At 38.7% G+C, this 22359-nt stretch overlaps 1 protein-coding gene across 1 annotated transcript in view; it reads left to right on the top strand.

The window, feature by feature from the left end:
- RLF (RLF zinc finger) overlaps nucleotides 1–22359 on the top strand; it is an 82778-nt gene that overhangs the window by 49054 nt on the left and 11365 nt on the right. The window contains exon 6 of the mRNA XM_030868067.2: nucleotides 18092–18228. Coding sequence (XP_030723927.1) covers nucleotides 18092–18228 — 137 coding nt within the window. The remainder of the gene's footprint in view (nucleotides 1–18091; nucleotides 18229–22359) is intronic.

Raw genomic sequence — 22359 nt, 5'->3', positions numbered from 1 at the left:
TGGAGGGGGAGGAGGTGGGTAGAGAATAACCAGCTACCACTTTTTTGAGCTTTTACCATGTATTAGGCACTATGCTAAATGCTATGTATACACTGTCACATTTAGTTCTCACAACTCTTAGGTAGCTCCATTTTGGTAAGGAAGTGAGGCTCAGATTAAGTAATATGTTCATGGTTATAAAACTTAAAGTAGATAAGCTGAGATTCAAACCTGAGTTTGGTGTACTACCACTAATATTATATTAAAGATATAGGATGATAAATACTATTCTAGGTGGTGTATACCTAAGTGTCTGTATGTCATATGCTGTCTTAGGCATTGGAGATACAAAGATGAATCTAGAAGCCTTTGAACGGTGTACTTGCTTTCACTCTTGCCTTCTACATTTTATTTTTCCCCAAAGTAGCCAGAATAATCTCTAAAACGTAAATCAGGCCATGTCACTTCCTTGATCAGAACCACTCAATAGCTTTCTGTCATGCTCAGAATAAATCCAGAAGTCTTTATATTCTGTGTGCCGTGGCCCCTGGCTACTTGTCTAACCATCTCTGACTATATCGCTTTTTTTTTTTTTTTTTTTGGCGGTATGCGGGCCTCTCACTGTTGTGGCCTCTCCCATTGCAGAGCACAGGCTCCGGACGCGCAGGCTCAGCGGCCATGGCTCACGGGCCCAGCCGCTCCACGGCATGTGGGATCTTCCTGGACCGGGGCACGAACCCGTGTCCCCTGCATCAGCAGGCAGACTCTCAGCCACTGCACCACCGGGGAAGCCCTCTGACTATATCTTGTACAGCTTAATGCTCACTCCTCTCCAGCCCTCTTGTCTCTACTGTTTTTTGAACAAGCCAAACATATTCCTACCTTAGAGTTTTGCGTTAGATCACTCCCTGGAATGCCCTGCCACAAGATAGTTTGGATAGCTCATTCCCTTACATCATTCACAACTCTCCTTAATATTGCCATATCAGAGAGTCCTTCCTCACTGTCCCACCTAAAATAATACCCTATCTCCCCCTACTCAGTCTTGTTTTTCTTTAATAAATATCTCCTGTCAATTATTATAAATATATACAAATCCATCTAAAATGGCCCCCATCACTCTCTGCCCCCTTACCTACCTGTTTTTATTTATAGTACATACCACTATTTCTGGACATAATATTTGCTTATTCTCTGTTTCCCCCCACTAGATTGAAAACATTGTAAGGACAGGGACATAAGTTTGTCCATTGCTGTATCTCTACATCCTAGACAAATACGTAGCCACATAGTAGGGACTAAATATAAGCCTGTAAATTTATTTGTTTGCAATATGGGGAAGGGTAAGGAGATGGGAGACTGCTTACCTCTAATAACAGCTGCAATATCATGTGTTTGGGAAGCTTAACCAGAATAAGATGGAGTAATGGTTATTCTCAGCACCTGATATATGCCAAAAGAATTCAGAAGAAGCAAAAATGCTAGACCTTGGATTTGATTCCTCTCTCTCTCAACCTTTGTTTATTCAAAACCTATTTTGTTTTTAGCATTGTATTAAGCATTGGCAAATACATAAGGGTGTACATGGTCTAGTTTGGTTGCCAGAAACAGTAATAGGAAGATAAGTACTAAGCCATACGATAGTGCCTCTGAATTCTGTAGAAGTGTAGAGGTAGAGAATATCTTTGTGGACTGGCGTATAAGGCTTTATAAAAATTGATCCTTGAGTTGGACCTTGAAATAATGGTGGGGTTTGGGTGGGTAGAAAGAATGGTTTGGGGATAACTGACTGTGGTAGTAAAGGCACAGAAATGAATATGCACTTTGTAGGGAACCACTAGGGGACACCTTGCCTGGGGCAGAGAGTGGATGTTTAGGTCTTGTGAGAAATAAGACCTGTTGCATAGGGAAAAGTAAGGCCTTGGAAACTCTACTGCATTTGAACTTAGATTCAATGCAGTAGAAATTAGGAAGGTTTTGAAGATAGGAAGTGAAATGACTGAAACAGTGTTTTAGGAAGCATAGACAGAAAGAGTATATATTAGATTTAGGAGAAGAGATTGGAGTTAGCAAGAGGAGAAAGGATGGGACTTGCTGACAGGACAAAAATAAGGGATAATGTGCAGAGATCCCTTTAAGAGACTCATAAGACCTGGGAGACTGGAAGAATGGGGTTGCTCTGCTACTGACAAGAATGGCAAAGAAGAAGGGGGTATGGGAGAACAGGGAGGATATGGGATGCTTTGTACAGGATCTTTCCTGGTTTATTAATAACAAATCAAGAAAACAGGATTTCTTCCTGAAGTTATAGAATTAATTCCTTTCAACAGATTTGTGGAGAATGCAAGGAACTGGGTTATTGGAAATGTGATCTGATTTACTGTGGTCTGTGGATCAAATCCACCCAGCTACTTGTTTTTGTAAATAAAGTTCTACTGGAACACAGTCACGCCTATTTGTTTATTGTTTATGACTGGTCTTGCTCTACTATGGCGGAGCTGAATAGCTGTAACCAAGACCATCTGGCCCGCAAAGTTGAAAATATTTTCTGTCTGGGTGTTTACAAAAAATGTTTGCTGACCTTTGCTATGCAAGATTCAGATTTCCTAGTGTATTAAAACCATTAAATATCATTTAGTCTAACCTTCCATGATTTACCAATGGTGAGACTGAGGCCAAGAGGTAATGTTTCCAAGGCCCTACCTTCATTAAGCTAATTATTAAGTCCAAGCCCATGCTAGAACACAGATCTCCTGGCTCCCTGGCCAGCTCTCTTTACACTGTACAGCTTACTTCTAGTTGGTAAACACTGATGAGTCATGTTCTAACAGGAAACATTTTGGTGGTATTTTCATTCCATTCATAGTTATACATTTATGTATAGGTGCAACTTAAAATATTTTTATAATGATTGGGATTCATTTGTTAAATATGTCAATGTGACAACATTGGGCACACATCATAAAATTATTTTAAAAGGAACACCGGTAACATCATAATTAGTCTCTTATCCAGCGATGCTTTCTTTTGCAAGTGAGAGCAGAATTAAAGAAATCTTTAAAAATTTGCTTTGGGAAAGGACCAGTGAATCACTAGATGTTCGTTAATTGGAGTTTAAAATCAGCACATGTTCTAAGGCAGCAAAGTTATACACAACATTTGCTATCTACTTCAGCTGAGTTCAGGAGAAGAGTCAAATTAACTTGAGTAACAACTGGGAATAAAAGTACTTATATTTTGGCACCTGTGGGTATCACAATAATGGGTATGTGTAATAGGAAACCTCTGCTGGGGAAGATTTAGCCAAACACGTACAATTAAGATTAATTGATGGGGTCAGCTTGAAAGCCAGAATTCAGAACCCCAAATTTAGAACTCCATGGAATCCTCAAGTTCTAGGTTGTAAATACCTTATTTAGAATTGGATGAGATGACACTGTTATTCACTTTACATATGAAAGGATTTTTTAAAAAATATTTATTTATTCATTCATTTGGCTGCACCAGGTCTTAGCCATGGCACAGGCGATCTTTGTTGCCGCGCGAGGGATCTTTATTGTGGTGTGTGGGGTCCCCAGCTGCAGTGTGCCAGCTCCTAGTTGCGGCATGCGGGATCTAGTTCCCTGACCAGGGATCGATCCCGGGCCCCCTGCATTGGGAGTGTGGAGTCTTTAACCACTGACCGCCAGGGAAGTCCCTACATATGAAAGGATTTTAAGGAAAGTTACAGACTTGGCCATGGCCTAGTGTCGCAAGTGGATGTTTCCTATGTGTATATTTTTTATTACTGAAAGAGGAAATCTTTGCAAAGGTCAAGTTTCCCACATATAGTGTAAAGGATAATGATGTTTTAGACATGAAGCACTTCTCTTATTATGAAGAGCAAGAAATCTGTCTGCAGAGTTCTTGGCACAGATAAAGAAGTGGTTCATTTCAGTCTTGATCCCTGAATGAACTGCATCTTCAGTGTTTGATGTGGTTACAAGGCTTGCTTCTTCTCTTGATGAGGAAAGGAAAAGACAAACAGGACCCGATTTACTCACCAGTCTAACACTGTTGGGAATTGACACAGTCACTAGGTATATAAATGATAAACAGAGCAAAGACACTTAAACAGGACCCATTAGGAATCCAGTTTGGGAGTAGAAGAAACAGTAAACAACAGCATAGAGATTCCAGGTGTACCTTTTTTTTACATTTTTATTTATGTATTTATTTTTGGCTGTGTCGGGTCTTCGTTGCTACGCGCGGGCTTCCTCTAGTTGCGGCGAAAGGGGGCTACTACTGTTTATTGCAGTGCACGGGCTTCTCATTGCGGTGGCTTCTCTTGTTGCAGAGCAAGGGCTCTAGGCCTGCAGGCTTCAGTAGTTGTGGTGCACAGGCTTAGTTGCTCTGCGGCATGCGGGATCTTACCAGACCAGAGCTCAAACCCGTGTCCCCTGCATTGGCAGGCGGATTCTTAATCAATGCACCACCAGGGAAGTCCCCAGATGTACCTTAAATAAGAACATTAAGATGGATCCTGAACAAGGAATAATAAAGTGTATAATTAAAATTAAAATCGATAATATTACTTTATGTATCCTTATGGTCATATGGTGAATGAGATGTACTTTCAGAAAATACACTAAAGGTAGAAGCCTTTATGAAGAAGTGGAAGATTTGCCTATTTAAATATTTTATCTCCGAAAGCAGAGTTCTTTTAAAAAGCTTTGAAGAGACATCTTCCTAAAACTTAGTATATATTTGGATCTCATCTCTGCTGTTACTTTCATGGGTTATGTGTGGGTGTTTTGGTTGATATATGATTATATTGGAGGGGTCATCATGGAGAGTTAGTCAGACACAGTCATTTTCAAGAATTCAGTAGGACAATTCAGGCTTCTCTCAGATACTCAGAGTCATAGGATTTAACTAGAAGCATCAGTGACCATTTATATCTTTAGGAAACATACAAGTGACCGCTCAATATCATAGTGTTGGTCTGTGGTATTGCTGCAGTTTAAAAGAAACTTGGTTTTTAGAAGCACAACCTTTTTTCCAGGTGATGTCTATGAACCTAACAGGGATGATTCTCTCCAAAGTAGACCCAGGGTTACATGAAATGGAGGCTTGCTAACTGACTCCACCCTTTCTCCTACTCAGGGATGCAAGTGAGAGAAATCTTATTATGTGGATAACTTCCACTTTGATTCCTTTTTGAAAAAACCATTTACCAGCTTGTTTTTTAAAATCCATTATTAGGAACAAATTATTTGCATTATACCCCAGAACTGATCAGGAAAATAATAGATTGAAAACCATAGTTCTAGAGAAAGATAAATGTTAAAATATTCCAGTAATGGCACTGGCCAGAATACTAGTTTACCTTGGTTAGCCTAAGCATGAAGATAACTTAAGAAGACAAATAAGCCATCTCTACCTACCTTCTCTTATGCCAGTTGGCTACCTGTCATACCATTGCTGTTTAATTCGCTGATTATTGTGAAAGCCTTCTAACTGCATCTGTTCTTGTCCCCAAAATTCATTCTCTGCAATAGCTGAGGTGATCTTTTTTCTTTTTTAAATGAAATTAGGCATTTTATTTTGAGATAATATTAGATTCGGATGTTATTGTAAGAAATAATACAGTCATGCCTTCCAGTCATTTAATATATATTCACTGGAGACTGTGTTAGGCACTGGGAATACAGAGGTGAAAAGACACAAAGGAGAGCAACAGCAGACAGTATTCACACAATGTGAGGCTTGGGGAAAGGCCTGTGCTGGAAATTGAGTTCCAAGTTATCAGCATTTGAAACCAGAGAGTGGAGGGCATTAACTTTGTAGAACTCTGGAAATTAACTAAAGGCTTACCATAATCCTGGAAGTTTTATTCAAGAAAAACGCATGAATCTCAGAACAGTGAGCTTGGTGGCATTTTAACTTGCTCTACTTCTCATTTCCCTCTCCCTAGCTTCACAGTAACCTTGAAAACCAGCAGCCTAGCAGCCACCCGAGGAAGCAGAATGGTTTTGGAACTCTGCAAAAGCCCATCCCCACAGAATTGTCACTATTTGACCTACTTGGCAACTTTCTGAAAAGCTGTGTTCTCAGGATTTGTCTTTATTTGACTCAGAGCTCACTCTACCAAAAGTTCTGTCCCGGGGCATTTATCAAAAATAATGATTGGTAATTGTTTAACATGACAGTTGTCTGAGGAGGAATTACCAGTTGGACTTAACAAGACTGACAAAAAAAATTAAAAAGAAAAACTGGGGTATAAGATGTCCATAGAGGACTTAGAAAACCTCTGATATATTCCTAGTACTCTGGCAGGTAACACAAATGTATAGTGCTGTATGTCTGTCAAGGAATGACCCGAGAAGGCTCTAATCCCTCACCTCTTGGTTACCTTGAGGCTTCACACAAGTAGGAAATGAAGGGCAGGTTAGAGCTTTAAACTGCCTTCTGAAATATTGAAAGGATTCCCCAACACACACACACAGCTGCTTGGCAAAAGCAGAGAGAATTGCTTGTTCAAGGCATTTAAGCAACATATTCAGCATCTTGAATTAAGCTAACCAAGCAGACTGTAGTGGCCACACATGACAAAGAATACAGGCTTTACAGAATTATTCCCAAAAAGTCACTAAACAAACAGTAACAATAATAAACCCCAAAGAGGTGAAAGATTCTGATTTCCAGAGTTGCCACAATATATTATTTAAAATATCCACTTATCATTATAAAGAAATATGGTAGTCCATACACAGGGAAAAAGGCAGCCAACAGAAACTTAGGATGCCCAGGTGCTGGACTTGCTAGAAAAGGAACTTTAAATCAGTTGTTGCAAATACACTCAATTTGTGGTAGTTATGTTCTGTATAGTCACTGCAAACACTGCATTAGCTTATATTGAATCCATTCCTCCTAGGGGAAATACAAGGTTAGGTTCCTGCAAGCCTCTCGTCACATATGATCAATACATAACCTTGTTTTATGTGTGCTTCCATTTAAAGATACCTTATTTAATTTATATTATTGATTTATTAACATTGAACTCATAGCCAACAGCAGTGTAACTCATGCCTGCATGAAACTTTTGCTGTACGCAGACCTCTCACCGTTGTGGCCTCTCCCGTTGCGGAGCACAGGCTCCAGATGCGCGGGCTCAGCGGCCATGGCTCACAGGCCCAGCTGCTCCGCGGCATGTGGGATCTTCCCAGACCGGGGCACAAACCCGTGTCCCCTGCATCAGCAGGTGGACTCCCAATCACTGCGCCACCAGGGAAGCCCCCTGAAACTTATTTAACACATGTATTTTCTCCATAAGGCACATCACAGTCTCTTGCACTTAGGAAATTAGGCAGCACTTTGGCACTACAACTAGGGGCTATTCTAAACAGTGAAATCACCAGTGAAAAATACAAAAACATTAAAGAGTGGCACTAAATAGAACATGAAAAAGATACTTGTTACAGTATGAGAACTGAAACAAAAAGGCAGAGCAACACCTTGTTTGACCTTAGCTGGGAACATGCTCAAGAGAGGATTCAAATTTTTTGCCATTATATGCATGTTCGTGAATGACTGTGATAGCACTGTGAGTATTGAACTTGGGGGTTAAAAATAAATTTCATCAAGTAGGCTAATTTATAAGTACAGAATCTGCAAATAATGAAGATTAACTGTATATTCAAAGAACTAAAGCAACTAAAGAAAAGTATGAGAAAAATGTCTCAAGACGTAGACAATAGCAGTAAAGAAATAGAAAAAAAGAACCAAATAGAGACTGCGGAGTGAAAAAGTACAATAATTGAAATTAATTCACTGAAGAGGCTCAACGTCAGATTTGAATTAGCAGAAGAAGGAATTAGCAAACTTAAGAGAAAGAAGTCAATCGAGATTACTCAATCTGAGGAACAGAAGAGCCCCAAAATACATGAGCTGGCAGCGTTGAAGGGGGAAATAGACGATTCAAATATAGTAGTTGGAGACTTTAATACCCCACTTTCAGTAGTGGATAAACCAACTAGACAACAAGGAAATGGAAGGCTTGAGCAGTACTATAAACCAACTAGACCTAGCAGACATTTATAGAATATCCAAGAGCAGCAGAATATACATTCTTCTCAAATGCACGTGGATCGTTCTCCAGCATAGACATATGTTAGGCCATAAAACAAACTTTGATAAATTTAAAAGGATTGAAATCATACAAAGTATGTTTTTTGGCCACAGTGGAATGAAATTAGAAATCAGTAGCAGAAGGAAATTTGGGAAAGTCACAGATCTGTGGAGATTAAACAACACCTCAAAATAAGCAGTTGATCAAAGGAAAAAAATGGGAAGTTACAAAACACATTGGGATGAACGATGAAAACACAACATATTGAAATTTATCGGATGCAACTAAAGCAGCACTTAGGGGAAATTTACGGTTGTACAATGTCAATCTTAAAAAGAGAAGGATCTTGGGAGTTCCCTGGTGGCCTAGTGGTTAAGATTCTGGGCTTTTACTGCTGTGGCCCAGGTTCAATCCTTGGTCGGAGAACTAAGATCCCCCTGCAAGCTGCGCAAGTGTGGCCAAAAAAAAAGATCTCAAATTAATAACTTAACCATCTGCCCTAAAAGACTAGAAAGAAGAGCAAACTAAACCCAAAGCTAGCAGAAGGAAGGAGATAATAATGATTAGAGTACAAATAAATGAAATAGAGAATACAAAATCAATAGCAAAAAGTAATAAAAGTTTGTTTTTAAAGATCAACAGAATTGATAAACTTTTAGTTAGACTGAACGTGAAAAAAAGAATACTCAAATTACTAAAATCAGGAATAAAAGGACATGACTAATGATATTACAGGAATAAAAAGGATTATAAGAGCATACCATGAACAACTATACACCAAAATGTTAGATTTACTTAGATGAAATGGACAAATCTTAGAATGAAACAAACTACTGAAATTAACTCACAAAGAAATTGAATATACTTATGACTAGTAAAGAGATCGAGTAGGTAATTTAAAAACTTCCCACAAAGAGAAGCCCACACCAACATGGCTTCACTGGTCAATTGTGCAAAACATACAGAAGAATTTACACCAGTCCCTCGCAAAGTCTTCCAGAAAATAAAAGAGGACGGAATCCTTCCAAACTCATGCAGTGAGGCCATTATTATCCGATAACCACAACCAGACTAAGATAACAAGAGAAAGAGAGGTACAGACCAATATCTGTAACAAATATGGATGCAAAAATCCTCAACAAAATCCAGCAAAACAAATCCAGCAGTATAGAAAAAGGAGTACTGTCTGCCCTCTGTATCCATGGGTTCCACCTCCAACTGTGGATTGAAAATCTTCAGGGGAAGTTTCCAGAAAGTTCCAGAAAGCAAAACTTGAATTTGCCCCCTCCAACAACTATTTCTATAGCATTTACATTGTATTAGGTATTATAAGTATTCTTGAAGTAATTTAAAGTATACAGAAGGATGTGCGTAGGTTATATGTAAATGCTGTGCCATAGAATAAAAGACAAAAGCTACATGTTTGTCACAAGAGACAGAAAAAGCATTTAACTAGATCCTACACCTTTTCGTGTTAAAAACACTCAGCAAACTAGGAATAAGCTGGAAACTTCCTCACCCTGATAAAGAGCATTTGAGGAAACCCACGGCTGACATAATACTTAGTGATGAAAGATTGAGTGGTTTTCCCCAAAGATCAGGGACAAAACAAGAATGTCTGCTTTTGACACTTCTATTCAATATTGTGCTGGAAGCTTTAGCCAGAGCAGTTAGGCAAGAAAATAGTTAAAAGGCATCTAGATTGGAAAGGAAGATGTATGAGTATTTCTAAATTGCATATATCACGATCTTGTATATAAATGATCCTAATAAGATCAATATACAGAAATCATTTTTATTTATGTACATCTAACAATGAACAGTACAAAAAATGTAATTAAGGAAACAATTCCATGTACAATAGCATCAAAAAGAATAAAATATTTAGAATAATTTTTTTTTTTTTTTTTTTTTTTTTTTGTGGTACGCGGGCCTCTCCCTGTTGTGGCCTCTCCTGTTGCGGAGCACAGGCTCCGGGCGCGCAAGCTCAGCGGCCATGGCTCACGGGCCCAGCTGCTCCGCGGCATGTGGGATCTTCCCAGACCGGGGCACGAACCCGTGTCCCCTGCGTCGGCAGGCGGACTCTCAACCACTGCGCCACCAGGGAAGTCCAGAATAAATTTTTTAAAAGAAGTACAAGACTTGTTTGTATACCGAAGACTTTTTTTTTTTTTTCTTGCGGTACACGGGCCTCTCACTGTTGTGGCCTCTCCCGTTGCGGAGCACAGGCTCCGGACGCGCAGGCTCAGCGGCCATGGCTCACGGGCCCAGTCGCTCCGCGGCATGTGGGATCTTCCCGCACCGGGGCACGAACCCGAGTCCCCTGCATCGGCAGGCGGACTCTCAACCACTAGCGCCACCAGGGAAGCCCAGAATAACTTTTTTAAAAGAAGTACAAGACTTGTTTGTATACTGAAGACTTATTTTTATTTTTTATTTTTTTGCGGTACACGGGCCTCTCACTGTTGTGGCCTCTCCCGTTGCGGAGCACAGGCTCCAGACGCGCAGGCTCAGCGGCCATGGCTCACGGGCCCAGCCGCTTCGCGGCATGAGGGATCTTCCCGCACCAGGGCACGAACCTGAGTCCCCTGCTTCGGCAGGCGAACTCTCAACTACTAGCGCTACCAGGGAAGCCCCTGTATACTGAAGACTTTAAAACGTTGTTGAAAGAAGCTAAGTATATGGAACAACATCCCATGTTGTTGGGCCAGAAGATAGTATTGTTAAGATGGCAGTGTTCCTCAAAATGATCCTCAGATTCAGTGCTATCTCTGTCAAAATTCTGCCTTCCTCTCTTGCAGAAATTGATAAGATGATCCTAAAATTCATGTGGAAATTCAAGGGACCCTGGATAGCCAAAACAATCTTGTAAAAAGAACAAAGTAGGAGGACTCACTTCTTTATTTCAGAGCTCACTAAAAATTTTCAGTAATCAAGCCGGTGTTTTCCCGGCAAAAGGGTAGGCGAAAAGATCAATGGACTAAAATTGAAAGTCCAGAAATAGAACTTCCTTGGTGGTCCAGTGGTTAAGACTCTGTGCTTCCAATGCAGGGGCATGGGTTTGATCCCTGGTCGGGGAAGTTCCGCATACTGTGTGGTGCAGCCAAAGAAAAAAAGAGAGAGTCTAGAAATAAGCCCTCACACTTACAGCCAGTTGATTTTCTACATGGATGCCAAGATAATTCAATGGGGGAAAGGATAATCTTTTCAGTAGTTCGTTCTTTAACAAATGGGTATCTACTTGTAACAGAATGAAGTTTGACCCTTGATACCACATGTAGAGATTAACTCCAAATGACCTATAGACTTAAATGTAATAGCTAAAACTGTAACATGTTAGAAGAAAATATAGGAATAAATCTTTAAGACCCTGGATTAGGCAGTTGTTTCTTATATGTGACACCAAAAACACAGGTGACAAAAGGAAAAGTAAATAGGACTTCATCCAACTTTGTCACAGTCAAGAAAGTGAAAAGTTGATCCACGGAAGGAGAGAAAATATTTGCAAACCATATATATGTAATATAATCTGATAAAGGACTTGAGCCCAGAATACATGTAGAACTCTTTAATAATCAGTAATCAAAAGACAATTTAATTTTTTAAATGATCAAAGGGTTTTTTTAATCGTTAGATTTTTTTTTTGAGCAGTTTTAGGTTTACAGAAAAATTGAGTGGAAAGTACAGAGTTCCCATATGTTCTCCCTCACCCCCAGAGTCGCCTATTGACGTCTTGCAGCTGGTGTGTTAGATTTATTACAGTAGGTGAGCTAGTACATTATTATTTACTAAAATGCGTAGTTTACATTAGGCTTCACTCTTGGTGTTGTACATTCTATGGCTTTTGACAAACGTATAATGACATGTATCTACCATCACAGAATCATATAGAATAGTGTCACTGCCCTAAAGATTTCCTATACTCATCCCTCACTCTCTCCTCTCAGGGCCCTGGCAACCACTGATTTTTTTACTGCTTCCATAGTTTTACCTTTTCCGGAATATTACGTAGTTGGAATCATATAGTATGTAGCCTTTTCAGATTGGCTTCAGATTGGCATTGAAGGTTCTTCCATGTTTTTGTCTCTGTCTCTCTTTTTCCCGAGTTATTATCAAACTCATATTGCCCTTATTTAATTTTTTTTTAACCAACCAAAGTCCATGGTTAGGGTTCAGTCTTTGTGCTGTGCATTCTGTAATCTGCAATTCTCAGGCGTCTAATCTTGCTGTTTATTGTATGTGCTGACATTTTCTGGAGTGGCTTGTTTATTTGTGCTTTTTATAGTTTGGGATTGTGAGCCTCAGTTTTGGCGGGTTGAGTGGGGGTAGGGAATACTTTATGTCTTAGAATTCTCATAGGCCTTAGTTAGCATATATCTGTATAAATCATGTTTATGTTTGCTTCTGCCGGGTGATTTAAAGATATTACCAGCCAGAATCTTCTTTTTATTTTATTTGTTTTTCTCAGTTTGGGTTTTTTAGACAATAGTATTATATCAGACTCCAAGTTTGAACGAGGAAAGATTATAAATTCTCAAAATTTTTTTGATCCCACAAGAACCCAGGTTGAGGTGGACAAATACATTTTCCTGTTATATCCCTGCCCCCCCCGCCCACCTTTTTTTAGTCTACACTTTCTCTGAGTTTTTAGTTCTTCAGGGGTTCCAACTTTATGCCAAAGGGCTCAGTGCCAACTTCTCAGGTTCAGGCTTTATCATCTCCTAACCACGACTTGTAAAACCCAAGCCTCTTAGTGAAATTATCTCTAACCCAGCAAGTTAAGGCAGTTGTCCATTCACACTTAAACTTCTTTCTTGAGTTTTCAGCTATGTATTTAGGAAACATATTTGTTGTGTTTTATCCAGGATTTCTAAGTGCTTTGTCACAGGAGAATTTTAAGCCATTATTCTTTTTTTTTTTTTTTTTTTGTGATATGTGGACCTCTCACCGTTGTGGCCTCTCCCGTTGCGGAGCACAGGCTCAACGGCCATGGCTCACGGACCTAGCCGCTCCGCGGCATGTGGGATCTTCCCGGACCGGGACACAAACCCGTGTCCCCTGCATCAGCAGGCGGACTCTCAACCACTGTGCCACCAGGGGAGCCCTTAAGCCATTATTCTTGTTAAGTCCAACTCTTTGTTTTTATTCCTTATTCAGCACCAGGGCTGGCAGGAAAGTATGTAACCATTATATATAAAATTCATAGGGTGGGGCTTCCCTGGTGGCGCAGTGGTTGAGAGTCCGCCTGCCGATGCAGGGGACGCGGGTTCGTGCCCCGGTCCGGGAAGATCCCACATGCCGCGGAGCGGCTGGGCCCCTGAGCCGTGGCCGCTGAGCCTGCGCGTCCGGAGCCTGTGCTCCTGAACAGGAGAGGCCACAACAGTGAGAGGCCCGCGTACCGCAAAAAAAAAAAAATTCATAGGGTAAGGTGATATGTTTTCATCTTTGACACCTGAGTTCCCAGCATTAGCCACTTCTTGTCTGTATCCTAAAAATTTTTGATTCTGGTGAATTCCAATGTCATTGATAGTGCTTACGCATGATTTATATTTTTGTATCATTAAGTTTATCAGACTTTCGTTATGAGGTAGACCTTGATAAGGAAAGATCTGAGGGGACTGGTGAGGATTTGAAAGAGGCTTAAGGTGAGAACATGGTGTGGAATGAATGAGCCTGAATAGTCTTTCACATGCTTCTGAGTTCTTGGCTGGTTCTGCTCACTATCCATTCATTTTGATTCAGTAAATGTTTATTGACTACCCTTGGACATAGAACAGTCACCATATTCCAAGCCTTCAAAGAGCACACAGTAATAAGGTATTATCATTTCCACTGTTAAAGCATCTCACTGTAGCATAGTGGCTAAGAGTATGGACTCTGGAGCCAGATTATCTGGGGTAGATCTGGGGATGTTTATGTGAATTTGTAGAACAGTACCTGACATATAGTAATGCTGTATAAGATTTAGAAGTATTATTATCATTATTATTACTTTTTCACTGCCTTTTTTTTTTTTTTTTTTTTTTTGCGGTACGCGGGCCTCTCACTGTTGCGGCCTCTCCTGTTGCGGAGCACAGGCTCCGGACGCGCAGGCTCAGTGGCCATGGCTCATGGGCCTAGCCGCTCCGCGGCATGTGGGATCTTCCCGGACCGGGGCACGAACCCGTGTCCCCTGCACTGGCAGGCGGACTCTCAACCACTGCGCCACGAGGGAGGCCCCATCACTGCCTTTTTTTTTTCTTCTTCACATCTCCTTATTGCTCTCTTTGCCTCGACAATCCACTTACCCTCTCCTGTCTATCTTGTGGACTGATAAAAACTCTTGCTTAAGTCACACCAGAATATTAGGGTAAAATAACAGGTATACAATCAACACAATCCAACCTTTCTTTAAAATAGGTACATATTTGCAGTAGTCATATATTGTTTGCTATACAGTTAGTGTGTATAGACAGAATACTGGAGTAAAACTCACATTGGTTATTATTGAGTTGTAAGATCTAAGGCTAATTTTTATTCTCTATATTTTTCAGGTTTTCTATTATAAACATTTTTATAATCAGGAGAAATCTAATAAATAGAAGCTAATCAAACTAAAAACTATACTGATTTCAAGTCATTTCTTTCAGATATATATCCAGAAAGCCTTGCCAGTCTTACAGATCTTACCATGTTGATAAAATGAGAAAATACAATAAAAGTTATTTGAAATGGATAAAAAATATTCTAGAAGTATAAGTTGTGTGTTATTTCCATTCTGATTTATATGTCTGGCATAGAGAGCTGCTCATGCTATTTCTCAGCTTGGAGATGTTATATTGCTGCCAAAATTGAATTTTAGAATTCTTGGTTTTCAGCAGGAGCTTTAACATGGTGTGGATGGTAGGTGGTGGCTGTTCTGGAACAGCTGGTTTTACTTGCTGTGAATTCTCACTTTGGTCCTTCAGTCAGTACAATTTGAAGTGGCTCTGTGGTGAGCATTTCCTCTCTGCATGACCCTTCTGATTCATTCAGCTATGGATGAGGATATGGTTGTTTAGGGCATCAGTATAATTCCATCTTCATAATGTATGATGTTATTCTTTTCCCTGAAACCTGAGCTTAACTTTAATTATGTTTAGGCTTTAACAACTTAACTTTCCCTCCCAATACTCGTTAGATACAAATTAATTTACATCGAGTGATTTTGCATCTGAGAGTGATCTTTTGAAATACTTTCTAGTATTATTTTTTTTTTGGCCGTACGCAGGCCTCTCACTGCCATGGCCTCTCCCGCTGCGGAGCACAGGCTCCGGATGTGCAGGCCCAGCGGCCATGGCTCACGGGCCCAGCCGTTCCACAGCATGTGGGATCTTCCTGGACTGGGGCACGAACCCGTGTCCCCTGCATCGGCAGGTGGACTCTCAACCACTGCACCACCAGGGAAGCCCACTTTCTAGTATTCTTAAGGTTCACTTTCTTTTTTATTTTTTCTTTTTAAAATTTATATATTTTGTGAAAACAATTTTTTTGTCTAGCATTTTATTTATTACTTTTAATGAAAACAATTTTCTTTTTTTTTTGCGGTACGCAGGCCTCTCACTGTGTGGCCTCTCTCGTTGCGGAGCACAGGCTGCAGCCGCACAGGCTCAGCGGCCATGGCTCACGGGCCCAGCCGCTCCGCGGCATGTGGGATCTTCCCAGTCCGGGGCACGAACCCGTGTCCCCTGCATCGGCAGGCGGACTCTCAACCACTGTGCCACCAGGGAAGCCCAATGAAAACAATTTTTAACAGCGCTTTTAAAGTGCTTCCTTTTTGCCAATCCCTTTTTTTTTTAATTTAATTTTATTTATTTTTGGCTGTGCTGGGTCTTCGTTGCTGCGCGCGGACTTTCTCTAGTAGCAGCGAGCGGGGGCTACTCTTCGTTGCGGTGCGCCAGCTTCTCACTGCGCTGGCTTCTCTTGTTGCGGAGCGTGGGCTCTAGGCGCGTGGGCTTCAGTAGTTGTGGCTCGCGGACTCTAGAGCGCAGGCTCAGTAGTTGTGGCGCACGGGCTTAGTTGCTCCACGGCATGTGGGATCATCCCGGACCAGGGCTGGAACCCGTGTCCCCTGCATTGGCAGGTGGATTCTTAACCACTGCACCACTAGGGAAGCCCTGCCAATCCCTTTTAAAACATATATATTTTTTAAATTTAGCTCTAATAGGTACACATAGCACATTTTTAGAAATTGAGGTATAATTGACATATATTAGTTTTAGGTGTGCATCGTGATTCAGTACTTGTATATATTGTGAAATGATCATCACAATAAAGCTAGATAACATCTGTCACCATACATAGTTACAAAAAATTTTTTTCTTGTGATGAGAACTTTCAAGATAAACTCTCGGCAACTTTCAGATATGCAATATGGTATTATTAACTATAGTCACTGTGCTGTACTGACACATGTTAAAAATTCTTATAATAACTATGAGGAAGGTTCTGTTATTCCCATTTTAAAGATGAGGAAACTGAGGCACTAAGTTACTGAGAAGTTACGTAACTTATCCAGGATCACACAGCTAGTAGCTATAGAGCTGGGAAGAGAATGTATATATAGTCTGGTTCTACAATAATTGCTTTTAACCACTGCACTACACTGCTTATTATGTCATTGCATTGTCTTTCCAAAGATTAGAAAACACAGTATTAAATAAGTTTCACTTTTTAAACATGAACTTTTTACCTTTAAATTAAACGTGATTCATTTATTCCATTTATCAGCACGTATTTACTGAGTGTCTTCTATGTTCCAGACACTGTGATAAGTGCTGAGTTTTGAACAAGATGTACATAATCCTGACCACATGGATTTTATATTCTAGCAGAGAAGACATGCTAATAAGTTGTTCAACTAATGATTGAATTGCAGCTGTGGTAAATGCTACAAAGGAGAATTTGAGAGTAGAGTTTTTGCCAGGGATTCAAACGTGCTTTTAGCAATTAGGGAAGGATTCAGTGAGAAAATGGCATTTGAGCTAAGCTGAGAAAGAAGCCTTTCTTTGCCTACCTGAGGGTGTAACTAAAATTAGAGACTTAGAACCACCAGAGTGGTTCTGCATAGCACTCTGGAAGGAGATGAGCTAAACTCTATATGCCTCATTTGCCCTGATACACACTTCATTTGTCCTGAAAGTATCACTGTTTTGTATATTTGGTGCCTAGTATAATTGACATTTATAATGCTGACACAGTCATGAAATAGACTCTGTTCTTCATATTCTGTTTATTAAGACAGGGAAATGATAAAATAGAGAGTGAGAAAGGGTCTTCAGAAGTCTTAATCTACTGTTTTACCACTATACAAAAAGAGCCCCGGAAAATTCTACTGATTTGCCCAGAGGTTGGTTGTTTTTGTTTTTTTTTAAGATTCCTATAAATAGTGTAAATGAAAAAGATGTGTTTCGAAAAGTGTTTTAGTTGTGTGAAAAACTCAGTTATACAAAATAGTTTTTCCTTAATTACATGAAAAAATGATATGTTGATATAGTATTTATATTTAAAAGTTTCTCAGCTGGCCTCCTTTAGCCCTACTGGGAGTAAGGGTAAGCTTGTTATTTTTCTGTATAACTAGAGGGACTTGAATTAAATTGAAAAAGAAAGAAAAAACAGGGGGAAAAAAGTTGATGGTACTAAAGGTGAAAATAACCTGAAGTTATACATAATTTGATTCTTTTATATAGTAACAATGTTCATGAGTAATTTTTTTAACTGTACAAAAATGTTTTATCTGTGTTGGGACTGCAGTGAAACTTCCTCATAGCATCTGTTCTCTTCTCTGTTTAATAATTTCTTATATGAAATTTTTATTCCAGAAGACTCAGCTATTAGTTAGTAGAAGAAAATTATATCTCCCTTAATTCTTGCCTCATCAATTACCAAAGATAGAAAATGTTACAAAGAAGCTTCATGTTATATAACAAAGTTTACAGAAAAGTCACCATTTTCTTTTTGACTTAGTCATCTCATTTTTGATAGATTGCAAAGGTCGACTGCAAGGAGGTACTAGACATCATATGTAATCTGGAATCCGAGGGTCAGGATAACACAGCATTTGTTCTTTGTACGACTTACCTTACCCAGCAGCTCCAAACTGCAAGCGTATATTGTTCTTGGTAAGTATATTTAGTTTTTATTCCCTTTATTTGTTAGTACATAGTATATAGCATTTAGGGTTTATGTAAAATGTTGGTTTATTTCAAACTTGAAGACTAAGCAGATTAAATGATGACATGAGAATTAAATCTTTCTTAAAAGCTAAACCATTCAATTAAAAATATTATTGGTTTAATCTTTTCCAGGAGAGTCCAAAAATAAAGAAAGAGTAAAAAGTCTGAGCTCCTCTTGATTATTCCATGGAGAGTTGTCTGTTAACTTCAATATATATCTTCTTCTTTGAAGATAAAATTATGGCCGTGTAAACCAAATTGGCGTTAGGTTGTTTTCCTTTACATTTATTACATCTTCTGATAGTCACTTTTCCCGTCTTATTTGGAAACTCACTAATTATCTAGGTTTCTAGGTCAAACTTGCACTAGAGAAGGAAACCCATTTGAATTGTAATCTTTTTTTGCAACTTTGGTACTATTTAGCACAATTGCATTATTTGGTTTTAATTCAATTTATATCTTGTTTGCCTACAGAGTACTTAGTTGCTAAAAAGGTCACAGTAAGTGTAACCCTTGGTTCTTTCATCCTAACTGTATTGAAACTATTTAGGACAGCAGGACAAATGTGGTACACAGGAAACCTCTAAAATGCAAGACTCTATGGATAAGTATCAGATTAGTGGTACAGAAAACACTGTAAGAGATTAGAGAACGGTGCTCACTGTACACCAGTGTTTAAGGAAGGTGTCAGGGAGGAGGTAGTATTTGAGCTTTAATTCAAAGAATGGGTTAGATTTGCATAACCTTGATTAGAGGAGCTTCTAAGAATGGCTTGAAGTTGGAAGTAAGCATTTTGTATATAGGAAAACCTAATAAAACCTTTCATATACTTCAGCCCTTATTGATCTTCCTTTGGAGCATCTGTGTATATCTATAAAGTTTTATAATTATTAGTATTTTTTATGTTGCTGTATTTCTTTTTATTTACTAATTTTTATACAAATACTATTTGAGTTCCTTAAATTATCTCTCCCAGTCCTCCTAATAATCATTGTACAGATAAGGCAGTGGAGGATCAACAGGATCTGAGAAGTCTTATAATTGCCCACAGTCTCAGAGCTAAAGTGGTAGAGAGAGAGTAAAGCCCAGGCGTTTTGACCCCTAATACAGTGCTTTTCTTCTGTGCAGTTGTTTTCTTGGCACAGGGACAGAATTCACATCGCAGTCTTCTGCTAAGTCCTCTGTGCCAGACTTATATCTCCTCTGAGAAAGGAGATACTGGGATAGGGGCTTAAATATCATTGTGGGCATTTTGTTAGCTAACCAAAAAAAAAAAAAGTGCTATAAGTAAAAAGAATTTTAGCAGAGCAGTGAGATTTTTGATCATTATCAAGTAGAAGAATTTGTTTTTCATTCATTAGAGATTTAACCTCAGTAAAGCAGATGTATTTACTTGTGGAATAACCCCTATTTTTTCTTTTTACAGTTGTTTTCTTTGCGTATAATGAAAAAAATATCTGCTAGCTATAGCGAGGTTTTTAGTGCAAAGAATACATTAAATCACGTATGGGATGTGTTACAGATTATAAAGTGTTTTTCAAACTATAGTCACACAGTTCTTTTAATATTCTTGATATAGCTTCCCTTTTTTTTAGTGAGTCTAGGATTAATGCTGTTCTCCTGCAGCAGGAAGGGATTAAAAGGGATTTCCCTCTTATTGGCCTCCTGAGGAGCTATAATGAGTAAAGGAGAGGAAAGAAAATCTTAAATCACTTCACACTTTGTTAAAAGTAAGCTTCTTCCAAGCAATTCAGAGGGAAATAGAATATAAAATTTTAGAATTTTAAAACATTTTTGTCGCCTTTCTGTTGTTTTCAGAGGCTTTGGGGGTGGGTGGGTGGGGAGGCGGTGGTAGTGGGATATTGGAGTTAGCATAGCCATAACATAAAAACAGTGAATTTTACTAAGGAAAATGAGTCCCAGGAATTCTGTTCAAATAGGATAGATTCTTTTGTTGTGCTAGAGGTGTCCTGTGTTGAAGATAGTAGGCTATTTGGGAGTATTTGTCTAGAAAAGAAAAAAATTTTTTATTAATTGGTATTTTATTGATGACAGTAAAGTTGGAATATGATAATAAAAGCAGGCACTTATTTTAAATACACATATTAGAATTTATTTAGTGTCATTCTCGAATTTGGTCACCATTGAAGATATTTGAAAGGGAAACTATGTAACTATCACCCAAAACAGTTTTTTATTCTTTTAAATTTCCTTCAGAGACATTTACAAATTACAATAAAATATATCATTACTTTATAGCAATTACCATATTACTGATCTCAAAATGTATATCACTCAGCTTATTCATTAAGCTTAACCCCGAAAGATTTTTGGCTATTTGCAAAAATCAAAGAAGTGCTGGAGGAATGAGTTCCCTATATTTGTCTAGCAATGGTAACATAATTAGAGTAGCCATGCAAGTGAGAAAGATAACCCTTTTGAATGGGACAGTGTACATACAGATGTGTAATTGCTGCTGCTTCTTTAAAATAAAATGATACAGTTGAACCTTAAACCTCTACACTAAGCTTTCAGTGAGTATTTGATAGGTTGACCTTTGGTTTCTGTAACACCTCTGAGCTTTAAATCTTTTATGTTGTATGTTTGTGTTTCTTCAGATGTAATTTCGTGTCGCTTCTCTCCCAACTAGACTGTGATATACCAGGGTCGTCATGTATGTTGTCTAATTTACAATTCAGTCCCCAGCACCTGGCGAAGACCAGATCCAGATATCCATTCATGTTTTATTTAACTGAATTTTTTAGAGGAAAAATGAAGTCATGAGAATCATCTGTATTTGCAGGAGCCCTCTTTAGGGAGTGGTCATTCCTTAATTCCACGAAGTTTTCTTTGCCTCATTTCTAAAATACCTAAATTCTAGATCACAGTTTGACATTGTGGGCCTCCTGCTTTGCAGAAACAGTGCAGTTTAAGGTTCTTGCTTGGTAGCTAGATGTCTACCAAAATGTGTTTCCTACTATTAATAGAACTAAATTTCCTCTCCAATTTTTATGAATTTGTATATAATTTGTTGTCTTGAGGTAGGCGGTGGGCTAATTTGAGGGTGCAGTAAATCATCTGAAGCATCCATATAGTAGAATCATTTTCAATACATTCTTTAATGGTGGTCCATTTTTTTAAAAATCACATCATTGTAGTGGTTGAAGAAGTATTGTCCTAGTGCATGTATGATCCAGGAGGCTATAAGTTGCTGTTGGTGGTTTCATTGTTCCAGTGTGCAGATTTGAATGGAAGATTAAAGTGACATCTTGGCATTCTCACTAGTAATCCACCGGTTTTCATGGTGTCAGGCATGTTTGTATGTTTGGGTGGGTAATAGTAGTTTTAGTTTGTTTTGGTAATAGTTTTAAATCGCTCAGTTGTAACTGTGGAAATAAGTGTACAAATATAAAACACATGATAGAAATGTTCTTTTTTGATCGTGGTTATTTGGAGTTAACTAGAGTTTGAAATATTAAATTTGGAATAAATCAAGCCCTAGACATTGATTTTTTTAAAAAAAATCATTTTGAGAGACTTTAATTCTCAACCTGCCTTTTATCACTTTATCAGATTTGCCTAACTTTAAACTTGTAGCTAGCTGGTGAATTTTAGATAGTAGATATCCTTTACCCTTTTATCTTCATAATCAGGTTTTACTAGCTTTGATAATTTTGTTCTTTTCAGATAGCATAGATTTCACATATATTTTGGTAGGTACTTACTTTATCTGAGAGCATATGTAATTCTCCATTTCCTTCGTTATTCAGAATTTTGCATTATTCTCTAAAGTTTTATAAGTAACATGCTTACATGTGAATGAAGCAGTCTTCTAAGTTTAAAAATGAACAGTCACCCCAGTTACTTGCCTGCCTGGTAGCTGTTCTCAGTTTTTACTTTTTCTGGTTAGGAAAGCAATGCTAGTCACCAAACACAAATATTTAAAGGCATTTTAAGTTAATTTTACTTGTTATATATAGCTCAAATTTTCCATCATTAAATATTATAAGCTTTAATCATATATGTCTTGAGACATATTTATTTCAATCTTTGAAGCAAGTTTTATATCTACGTAAG

This window comes from Globicephala melas, chromosome 1 (assembly GCF_963455315.2).
Source record: "Globicephala melas chromosome 1, mGloMel1.2, whole genome shotgun sequence".
Taxonomy (NCBI): Eukaryota; Metazoa; Chordata; class Mammalia; order Artiodactyla; family Delphinidae; genus Globicephala; species Globicephala melas.
Note: the sequence above shows the minus strand (reverse complement) of the source record. Positions and strands in the feature narration are given on the sequence as shown.